General features: G+C 32.4%; 1 protein-coding gene across 1 annotated transcript; it reads right to left on the bottom strand.

The window, feature by feature from the left end:
* Window positions 1-3,032: 3,032 nt before the first annotated feature.
* LOC129220920 (glycine-rich protein-like) lies at window positions 3,033-9,272 on the bottom strand. The gene is made up of 2 exons (XM_054855354.1): window positions 9,261-9,272; window positions 3,033-3,353 (listed from the first exon to the last, which is right to left on the bottom strand). The coding sequence occupies exons 1-2, from the start codon at window positions 9,270-9,272 to the stop codon at window positions 3,033-3,035; spliced, it is 333 nt and encodes a 110-aa protein (XP_054711329.1).
* Window positions 9,273-12,485: the final 3,213 nt, after the last annotated feature.

Here is a 12,485-nt window from a genome sequence, read left to right as displayed (position 1 = left end):
AAATAGTAATATTAATCGCAATCGTTTCGAAGGGTTTTGAATGAAAGATTTCTGAAGCAAACATGAAATTCATTATTGCTCTATAATATTTTTATCTTTATCTAAAGCCAAAATATTGCACTCTGCACTAATGGCATCAGTGAATGGCGTTTTATCATTTGTTTTGTTATGCGCAGAAGCGTAAAAAATAAAATTAAATCTGCGCACTGATTAAAATATATTTTTTAATTTTAAACTTTGTTAAATAATTTTAAAAATGGTTATACCCTATGTTTTTAAGCGTGTTCTTTCAGAAAAAAAAGTATTTTTAAAATTTTGGAAACGCCCCAATTCTATTCCAAAAGTAACAATTAACAATCCAAAACACTTACTTGTGTTCTCATGTTCGCATTATACACTTAGTCATGTCTATGAAATTGCAATTTGCTGAGGAACTTGAGAACTTACTGGAAACTTAAAGGAGAAGACGACACTATGCTTGGTTATTTTGTCTGGATGTGTGATGATATTTTTGCTTGTTATTTCTTACAACTAGCTATCTTTTTCAATTAAAATGTTACTGCGAAAATCTTATTTTCTGTTGCTGTAGTTGTCATTGACGTTGTGTAATTAGTCTTGCATATTTATAGCAAATGTACTCAAATCGAACACGTTCTAAACTGCCAGGCAGTACATAAAAATGTCTGTCTCTGCGGCTGATTCTGCACTGTTCTTTTGGGGTAATTCTGCGCGGTAACAACTAACAAAAATATTTAAATAACAACACCAATCTTTTAATGTTGTGTTTTATGTGTTTTTATTGAATTATTAGTTAGTTCACAGCATATATTTTCAAAAATCGTTAACGACGGGCATTCAAATCACAATCTGGTTCTACAACAGTTCCTTTTTCCTAAGTTATAATTCTGCGCTTGAAAATGTCTCCTCAACTTAAATATGGAGATCCAATCGGAGCAGTTAACAGCTTTTCTAAGGTTGAATGGATGACTGGGGTTTATTTTTCGATTGGTTTCAGCATTTCGGTAAAATGACGAAACGAAGAAATATTTTATTGATCTTGAACAGTTGGACGTCTACTCCAGCCAACTTTCGTGAAAACCCATGAGTACTTATTGTAAATGGAATATCCCACTTTGTAAGATAGCTGCGGTAGCGAACTATGTTTCTGCGGTAAGGTACTGGCCGATGAGGGGACGTCTATATCCATGCAGAATAATTTATTAAACAAGAAAAACTGACCGTAAGTTATGTTTTTTCCATCGTTTTTTTGCCCATTTAATAAACAGAACAGAATGAAATATGCTTGGCATAAAAATTATCTGCGCGTCTTTATTCATTTCAATTCAAGGCTAAACTCGAGCAGCTGAACTTCAATTAACGTACACCCAAAACACTATCTTTGCCACCTCGAACAGGACTCAAAACACTAGATTTTAATTTTTTAGTCCCCTGAAGGTAGCATTCTTTCCTGGAATGTTACTCTTATCAACGAAGTGCGTTCTTCAAATAAAGCCAATAAAACCCCTCAATACGAAGTAGCCTATCAATTTGTAATATGCTAAAAGGCGTTTTCTGTGCATGAAAAATTTCTGATATTTTTTAGTCACTAATTCCATTTACATTTTAATTTCATATCGTTTCTTAAGAAACAGATGAGGTGCGCAAAAATGGCCGATTTGAGTAAGAGTAATTCTGCGCACACCAGGTTTTTTTTTTTTTTAATTTAACAACGAACGAAATAACCCAGATGCTTTGGGTAGCAATTTTTCAATGTCCATTGTTTCATTTATTTAAGCAGGTTGTGGTTATATTTAAGGTAGAACAGCCCTGTGAAGTCAATGGCGCAAATTTCGACCACCTTCCCCTACGCATTGTGGGTCCATAATACCGATTGTTTTTCTTCTCTGAACTTAATTTCATATCCTTAAAACTTGTTTGACCATAACAAGAAAGATTCTCCGATCATTTGTATAATTTGTCGTGCCAAGAAAGACAAATGCATTCCATTCGAAAAACTTTTATTTTGTTGAAGATGTCACAAATATAATAATACAATTACAAACTAAACAACTTATGAAATACAACACATAAATACTATTTCAGCAAATCGTTTGCAATTTTTTTTATTTACGTTTACAACTAAATTATCCAACTTTAAATGACAGAACAAGAACAACAATGAAATTCTACGGTACATTAACAAGCAACTCGAAAATCGTCTATAAAGTCATAATAATTGCATAGATTTCAAAATTGACTGATTTTTTAAAAATGTGTATCATAACATATGAACAATTTCATTATATCACCACATTTTCACCACTTAAAGTGCACGTGATTCAAATTCAATTCTGCTACTCTTGCCGTGATCTTACTTTGAAATTGATTTTAAACTAAATTTCTTAGCTAAACATGAAATTCAAATACTGCAACTTGTAAATGCTGCAACTTTGTAATATAATAAGTCCGTAAATCAGATTTGAAAACTGCTTAGAAAATTGAATAAAATGTGTCAAGTAAAACTTATTCATACATTACTTATACACTGAACTCTAAACGTTTACTATATTAAAAGAACCAAACTGAAATTTTCAGCTTACTTTGCGTTTGAAAAATGATTTCCTTACTCAAAGTTTTTTTTTTTTTTCAGATCCTAAATTATTAATTTAATGACTTTTTTTCCTTTTCATAACCATGTTTTTTTGTTTGTTTTCTTGTGAACGTAAGTATGCCTCATATAATGCGTGTACTCCTAACCCTAAGTTTATAAAACTGAATTTAAACATGATTCATAAATCAAATGAAACCATTACATTCGGCAACACAGAAAGCTTTATATTACGCATAGATTAATGAAATAAAATACGTAAATAAAGAGTTATTTTAATAGAACAGAACACGTGCATAATAATGCATTCTATAAGTAACAAAGGAAGCATATGAACACTGAGCAATGACCACTGAAAGCAATTAGTAGTCTCAAAAGAATATACGTAGTCAAGGTTAATTGTGAATTTGTATCTTGTTGCTCGTCATCCAACTACACCAGGTCCATAACCAAGTCCTCGTCCCACACCATATCCACCCAACAGTGGGTAGCCACCGTATGCAAGCGCAGGAGATTTACCTAATCCGTAACCTAAGCCGGCGCCTAAGCCTAGGCCACCAATCCCTGGAAATCCGATCAATCCCGGAAACAAGCCGAAGCCTAGGCCCGCTGCGGGACCCAGGCCTCCGATTCCCCCGTAGCCGAGGCCCTTTACAGCTCCATAGGCAGGTCCGACGCTGCCGTAGTAACCACCACCCGCTTTGGTTAGGTGCGGGGAAGACAAAACTGTTAGAGCTAGGATGATCTAGAGAAATAAAATGAGAATAAAATGAAAACAAAATAATTTTACTATCTTTAAATAGGTAAAGTCATACTTTGTTAAATTAGAAATTCATGTTTGCGACAATTATTCAATACGATAGATTGCAGTGACTGAAGTAATTTATACTTCAAACAATTTCGTTTGGAATCTTTTAAAAATAATTACGTATTGAACTCTTGGTAAAAATAATTTATACCAAGCGTTCAAGTTATCACACATAGTTCAAACAAACATCACCTGGAGCAGATTTTTACGGCCTTTTCTGTATGGTACCAAATAGGAAACGATACAGTATTTCCTTCTTATGGAGAGATTAACTTTTATTCTATTTTAGGGCTTTAATATTAAATTTCGGACACTTTAGAGCATTTTAGACTCATTTTCTTGCATTATTATCCGATTCTGAACTGTATCCAACATTTCAAATCGGGAACTTAGCTTCAAAAAAAAAATATCTAGATTCCACAAGTACAGACACACAACAAAGAACAAAGCAAATATTCATGGAGATAGTAAAAATTACTTGAAATACTTGTGCAGTAGCGAGAGCTGTCAGTTCATTAAAGGCCTAAAACAGTAAATTTACTGATTTAGGATAACACAAACCTACACAAAAAGTACACACAAAAAGTATTGCCTTGCATCCCACAGAAACTATTGGATCTTTAAGCAATCTAGTGTAGTCCACCTCACGACTGTTGGCATTCACCTTTGAAGGAATTTACTTCAATACCAATTAATACAAGGCAGATCAGGGTTCCTAACATCAAAAATTGTCTAAACAAATTTTCTTGTTGTGGTATTATTATTTGCTTACTAGTTTGCAGGCGGGGTGTATAATCAGGTTCTGGTGAAAATATCAATTTTCATTCTATTTAGTCAACCGGGAAGTAAGAAAATCCTAAAGAAATGGTTTTAATTTTTCTTTAATTACTAATTTATGTCTCAATACGAAACACAGTTATCTATATACATGTAAACGATCAGGTTGCTCATAATAAAATATTTAAGCAAAATATTGAAAAGATGTTTTCATTATTGATAAACTTAAACCGCAGCGACATAATTTTTACCGTTATTGCTTCTTCCTAGATAACAGCATAGGTCTGACACGGGAATTCTCAAATGCGGTTCTTGGGTTGTAATTTTTCGGAAACAGTTGAAATAGGAAATGCTTATTTTTCGCGCATAATATCTTTAAAATGAGTTCATACTTATGAAGTTTGATAAAGTATTAACAAAGTTATAGTTTATCCACAAAAAAAAAAAAAGAAGAAGAAGAAGAAGAAGAGAACTAATATATAAAGCAACAATTTTAATGAACAGTAAAATTTTGCTAAAAATTGCTATGTATCTTGGTTTTGTGCATTTCTATTACCTGCATGCAAGGATAAACAATAGATGATAATCTCAGTTAAAACTATCAGCCTTAAAAGTGCTAATTTCTTCATGAATGTTGTATAGAGAAATTTCTCCGGTAGCAAAGTTATTTTTTCAATGAGATATAACGTTTCACGTCTGTGTTCTTCATCAGCGCAAACTTGATACTACTATAAGAAAAAAAACTTTCGTCAATGATTCTTCAATAATTTTAAGTGTAGAAAATACATTTGTTCTCGGAGGAATATGTGAACTAATGAACACGCGTAAAAAATTATAATATTTAAATTCCTTTTTTTTAATATTATATTTCCATTACTTTTATTTGTACTTACAGCTATTTTGATAACGGAAAAGTGCAGTATGACGCATTTACATCGAAAGAAAAACGGAACAATTTATATTCAAGGAACACTACAATGATAATAACAAAATTTCAACCACATTGTAAACTGTAATTTAATCATGTATTTAGTAAATTTATTAACGTATTAGTTATGTACTAAACTGGGAAGAAATAACTTTTCTGAAAACCGAAATACGTTTGTTTTGTGGCGCTACGAATGAATGCGGACAAGAGTTTTACGATGAGGTTGTCGATAGAAATCTCTACAGTAACACGACACGCTGAAAATTTCTCGGGTTGATTAGATTTTCGCCAAATATTAGTAATATCGCCAAACTGACTGAGTTATGGATCTCATTTTTTGGCATTAAATATAGTAACATCGCCATATTGATTTATGACATCATTCATTTTACATTCCGTTGTATTACTTCCACTTTGTGTCAATATTTTACCTTTATTGCACCAAAACAACAACTTTAATTAAAAGAAAATAAGATAAAAGCCCTCCACGAACTACAATGAAAATATTCCATATACATTTGAACTTCCCATAAAGACCATCATGGGACATTTCTGCGCTCCGTAATGAACTTAACTAATCAATGCTATTTGATAAATTATCGAATACAAATTAATAATATAAATTACATTTATTTCATTTTATGGAAACAGCAGAATGTTAATATCAGTGTTAATTATATCAAAGATATAAGTTATTGTGCCAAATAAATGTACTTCACTAAAAAAATGATAATAATAAAATAAAAAAATACTGCTAACTCCAATGCTCGAAAGTCCCCAAAGAGTTAAACAAGCCAACTACTTTAATAACAAAATAATATATTTAATGCCATAGTTTAGAATTAACATTTTTACTTCCAAAATTCCTTTCTTTCTTTCCTTTTTTTTTTTGCATTATTTTTTTCATTTTTTTCTCTTTAAAGACATTTTTGGTTCAAAATCATTCTCTCCAAAATGTGAGAAAGTGAATGTATTTTTTTCTTCCTTAAATCCTAGCATATTTTGTAAAGCTACTTATGTATATGCATTTATGAGCAGCCTTTATTTACTTATTTGAAAGAATTGGGATACAGTAAACTCTCGACTATCTGCGGAATAGGTAACCACGGATGAGCGAATCCGTGGATAATCCGAAAAATTAGTTTTTACATAACGATAATAGTGTATGCAAAACCGAAAAGCCATTAGATATTTACATACATTCAGACCCTTAGCTAAAGTGGTAACAGTGTGTTGTAAAAGCTAAAAAAGGATCGCTCATTATTCCAAACGGATTACGCACATATGAGAGCTAATCCTGCACACAGATTTACTGAAGCATATGAAGCGAAGTTACACTAAAAACGTGTGGGGAAGGGGAATATTTTCGAGACTGGTCCGGTGACTCGTTTTGCTCGTGAGTAGTGTTGATCTAAAAATCAGTTGGTAGAGTAGACTTGAAAATCATTCAGTAGTGTATATCTAAAAGTTATTAAGTAGTGTAGATCTAAGAAAAATTAAGTAATGTCGATCACAAAATCATCAATTCAGTGACAAAAAGTTGTACTTTTTGTCACTGAAATTGATAGAATAAGCAAAAAAAAAAAAAAAAAAAATAACATGGACCCAGAAAATACTTTCATTTTCCTAACAGTTATTTTTTAATTAATTTTTTATAATGTCCTATTTTTCAAACAAGGCGTGGTTTTGATGACGGCACAAATGATGCATTTTGGCCCATCTTTCTACCTTGTTTCCACGTTATGATAATCAAGAAGCGAATTAAATATTGCGCTCTACGCTTGCTATCAACCATATCGTTGCCAATACACGTGAGTAAAGATGTGAATTAAATATTTTGCTCTGTGAATGGCAACACTGAATGGCATTTCATCATTTGTAATGTCATCGGCAGAAGCTTAAACAATGAAAGCGCACCGATTTAAGTTATTTTTTTAAATATTAAACTTAAACAAATTATTTAAAAAATGGTCAGATCTTATGTCATCCCTATAATCATGCTCTTTCAAAAAAAAAAAAAAAATACTTTTAAAATTTTGGAAACGACCCCATTGGTCCCATTTTCCTTTTACCACCTCACACCGAAATAACTATCACACAGCATTGCAGGTTGCGAACTGTCTAGTTACTACACTGAAAACTTCGCTTTATTGTTACGAAGCATTTTGCTCCTTGTCTGAGAAGAGAAGTAGAAATCAATCAACATTTCTAATGTATTTCCAGTGTTGGATTCTTGACTAATAGATGTGTGTGACTTTTAAATAATCAATTGTGTAACAGTAACATAGAAATAGCGTGAGTTGAGCAACGTCACCACTAAGAAATACTTGACTCGGTCTTCCACGATATTTCTTATTCTTTAAGCCAGAAACACATCATTATGCTCATAAACGATGTTTCCCATCGAAAAATAACAATCATACTCCACGTCATTTTATAGTTTTGTAGTTTTATATCATACTAGTGGTACCCGCACGGCATTGTCCGTAGTAGAAAATTAAAAGGTCATTTGGTTCACCTGCATATTTACGAATAATGGATGCTAAATTTCTCGCCAATTTGCTATGTTCATTTGCTCGCTCATGTTACGGTTTCACATTATGATAATTTGGTAATTTACTCGTCCATGTTATGATAATTTTGCTCAATAAAATATTCTTAAAATTGAAATAGAAAAGGAACAAAATCGAATTTTTGAAAAATCGCTTCGAGATGCACACCCCCATGCTACAAACTAATTCTGTGCCAAATTTTGTGAAAATCGACTGAACGGTTTAGGCGCTATGTGCGACACAGAGAGACATCACGACAGAGATCCAGACAAACTTTGAGCTTTATTATTAGTGAAGAGTTTTTGTTTCACTTAAATTCAAGCACATTTTGTAAAGCTATTAATGTCGTGCCTTTATAAACAGCCTTTATTTTACTTCCTGGCTCAAAAACGTATAACACGGTCAGTGATACGCATCGACCAGCAGAATTTTCATGAAGAATTCAATAAAAAAAAATGTTGGGAACCAATGATCTACTACAGCAGTCTTCCCAAAGCCGTTCACATGGTCTCCAAGGGATTATGAAGGGTTGCAAGAAGTCCATGTCAAATGTAGAAAAAAAATAGGGTGGACCGGGGCACGTTTACGCATGGGGCATGTTTACGCAGTGCACTTTTACAAAACGAATAATAACTGGAGAACCAACAGTCATATCAGATTGATGCTGCTCTCTATCTCATATTCTTACAAGTTTTTGAGCATCAGTCGAGCTTCGGTCTAGCACGCAGAAGTAATTGTTTTCTACCAAGTTGAGTAAGTTTTGTGTCGAACGTTTTGAAGCTTATTCTGAATAAATAATACTTAGTGAAAAAAGAACAAATATGTAAAAATTAGCAGAATTTATCCTCTTTTGAGAATTGTACTTGTATGAACTGAAATGTTATTAAAAAAATTTTCACGTCGAAAATGAATCCAAACTTGCGACGGGGCAAGTTTACGCGTTGACGTCGGAGCACCTTTACGCACGTTCATACGGTGTCTTACTTCTAAACGTGCCCCGACGCTTTTTTCGCTCCAAACTGTCTCAATCGTTTTTAGTATTTTCAGGCTATTTAGTTTTGAAAATTTCCATTTGATTTTTAATTAAGTTACATATTCGTATCTTATAGCTTACAATCATATAGTGCTGTCTTCATGCCTCTTCAACTTTAAGTTTATATACACCATTCAGTCTGAAATAAATTTGCTTTATTTTAACGATGCTGATACATTATGTTCAAAACACTAACAGAACCACGTTAGGTGTCAAAATAAATATGCGTAAACCGACGTGGGACTCAAAAATATATTTTTTTCAACTGTTAAAAGCTCAAACTGAGCAACGAATGAATATACTAATTTTGACTCCATTAACTGCTTCATAAAATAGTCATGTCTAAAATTTCCTAAGTTGAAACATAAAAATTAGAAAATTTATTGAAAAAATCCGCGTAAACGTGCCCCGGTTAATACAAGATTTAGCTAGGGTTGTTGAAAATATATACAAAATTTTAAAATGGGAAAGTAAATATTTGTATGAAATAATCATTGCCCAAAACTTAGAAAATTATTCAGTTTAAAATTCAAAGTGAGTGGAATATGACTTACCAAATGAATCATGTTTTGATAAACTAAAAGAAAAAGTTATAAGATCGTAACCAGGTTTATGCAAAGGAAGCATGACGTTACTTAGTTTATATAGCACTACGAGCTTTTGGGGAAAAAAAATCTTTACTTCCGATACCATTAAAGAACTTGAAAATCCTCCGTCAATTAGGAAATAAATGTGTGTTTCAAACCATGAAATTAAGCTTAAATAGTTCTAAGACCCTAAACCTAGTGTTTCTTTACCTGAATCATTAGACTAGAAAATGTGCAAAAAAAAACGTTTTTTCAGCTTTAATTAGATAATGCAGGGTCTCATTAAGCTGCTGCTGCTTGTACAGCTTTTCTATACAAATAAAAGTCATTTATTGTCACAAAATAGGAAGTATGATATAGACCAGACATTAAAAGATTTTAAAGTACTTGCTATTTTTTGCGAATTGAGATTCCATATTCCGCTTTACGCCGCAATTGATTTTACAAGAGTTTTAGCGGTCTAATCAGTTTAATATGGTTTAAGAAATGAAGATGGTCAGATTTAAGGAAGATGCATTTCATTTTAACACTAGCGGTACCGCACGGCTTTGCCCGTAGTAGAAATTAACAGGTCATTTGGTTCACCTGTATATTTACAAATAATGGATGATGAACTTCTCGCCAATTTGCTACGTTAACTTGCTCGCCCTTGTTACGGTTCCACGTTACAATAATTTGGTAATTTTCTCGTTCACGTTGTAATAATTTGCTCGGTAAAATTTTCTTAAAATTGGAAAAGAAAAAGAACAAAATCGATTTTTCGAAAAATTGCTTCCAGGTGCACACTTTCATGCTACAAACTAATACTGTGCCAAATTTCGTGAAAATTGGCCGAACGATTTAGGCGCTATGTGCGTCACAGAAGACATTCCGACAGAGATCCGGACAGATATCCCGACAGAGATCCAGACAAACTTTGAGTTTTATTATTAGTAAAGAAGAAGATATACTTCTTTTAAAGTTAAATTTCGTAAAATGTACTGTATTACAGTATAAGTCTTGAAATTAATGTTACAGATACGTTTTTTAGAGTAATAGGAAAGAGTTCTTCGAACTTAAAAATCGAGATATTTGGGGAAAACATTGTTTTATACCCCCAAGGTAAATAAAAAGGTGGTTGTAAGTTCAAAACGTGTGGATGTGTATACATGTGTGTGTGTGTGTGTGTGTGTGTGTGTGTGTTTTTTTTTTTTTTTCTTTTTTTTTCTCTGGTATCGTTTCTACTTAAGAGATGGACCGACCGTGATTTATTCCTTTTTTTTTTTAATTTTTGAATGATGATTTATCAATTATTCTCTGCCAGTTTTGTCCAATCTACGGCCCACGTGACATATAGAACTCGCAAAGTTGATCCATATGGACTTCTATTGCTGTAAAAACACTTTTTTATGGAGTAATTCGCAAGGTAAATGCTCTCTAAGTAATAACGTATGAAGTACAAGGTACGCTCGGCAGTTTACTTTTGAAAAATGATGTTTTGACATTTTGCATTGAAAACAAATTTGTCCTTTCTATTCAATGGATACTTTGACTTTTGTAACTTAAATTCTTAATACATTTTTGTACATCTTTCAATACGTGAACGTCGTATTTAAATATTGTTTCTAGCTTCTTAATCTGTTAAGTTTCATAGCATTTAAAATTTTTAATTTGGGATCTTGAATATTACTTGACAGTTTTGCATTGAAAGTTCTCAAGAAATAGTGTCTGTAATTTAGACAATTACTACAGTCAACTCTCAGTAACTCGAAGTTCCAAGAGACCGGCTAAAATATTTGGTTAATCGGAAGTTTCTTTCACAACCTTCTCAAGAATATTTTTTACATTATTTTTCAGGAATAGTGAACAATAGATTGGCTATAACACTTACAGTTTCAATAAAATTAATTTTTAGGCCTGGAAAAAAATTTCTTCGCAGAGATTAAATTTTATTAAGATACTTAGAAAAATGAAGTTGCTTTTGGCGACTTTTAATTTTTATCGCATCTTAAAACGTCATTAAGTTTGTAAACCCAATTCGAGTTATCCACGTTTTTTGGAATTTTCTAGGTACTGCAGTAAAAGCAAAATCTGATAGTTTCTGATTAGGAGGTGGTAAAGATTCTTGATAAAGATTTCAAAATGATCCCATTCGTCGGTCACTTTAGCTTCGTCAGGGGGACTTACCTAAAGGGGGGGGATCGTGACGCAGTAGGGGTGTTTTAAGACGTATTTTTCACTTTTTGGGGGGGTCATGCTCTTGGAGGGATGGGAACTCCAGGCTTCGTTATCATTGTTGTTTATGCAACCACAGCTTTTACAGAACTTTTAACTTCTGTTTCTGTCGAAGACCAACTTCTTTTCTCTTGACTTCAGTTCGGATTGCTTTCAAACGTCTTTTTGCCCTAAAAGCTCGTTTATTTGAGTTACCTAGAAAATAAGTGCTACTTTTTTCAATTTTTCCCAAAGATTAACCAGCAATGAAATTTCAGGTCATCAGCCACAGGTAAAAAATAGCCCAATCAGTTACTTTTCAGGCAAACTTGCACCACAGTGCATTAAGGAGCACTATTGCAAATAAATTATGCCCCAAATGCAAGCTGAAATGCAAAGCAATGTGTTTAAAAAAAATTTCTCTTATTTTGGCAGCATTTTTATGCATAAAATTTTCGTAAAAACTTTGATTTAAAAGGAGTACATTCGAGATATAAGACAACTTTCTATTAAAAACAATAAATTATTTGAAGACCGAATAAAAACTTCGAGATAAAGTTATATTCGAGTTATAAGGGTCCTAGTTTTCGAGAGTCAACTGTAGTTTGGAAACTTATCTAAAACATTTGTAAACATACATACTTTTATTAAAACTATGACTTAGTATTTCTGTAGATTGAAAATTTTCTCCGGTTAAAATAGTTATCCTTACGAAATATTTTCGTCTGAAAGAGCATTTGCTGCAAATGGGTACATCAAAGTGACAATGTTTGACAATTTTTGCTTTCTTTTTCTTTGATATTACTTTGATTATTCATTTTATTCATATTTTAACAGCAAACATTTTGGATCATTTCTGGTAAATACTTCACATTTCGAATTTTTAAACATGATACGATTATTTGATAAAAATATACTTTATTGCTTATAAATATATGATTTAAATTCAACATTATGTACATGATTACGAACATTCATATACTAACTCATTAACACAAA

Source organism: Uloborus diversus, chromosome 4 (assembly GCF_026930045.1).
Source record: "Uloborus diversus isolate 005 chromosome 4, Udiv.v.3.1, whole genome shotgun sequence".
NCBI classification, from domain to species: Eukaryota; Metazoa; Arthropoda; class Arachnida; order Araneae; family Uloboridae; genus Uloborus; species Uloborus diversus.
The sequence above is the reverse complement of the archived record's forward strand: the minus strand, read 5'-3'. Positions and strand labels throughout refer to the sequence as shown.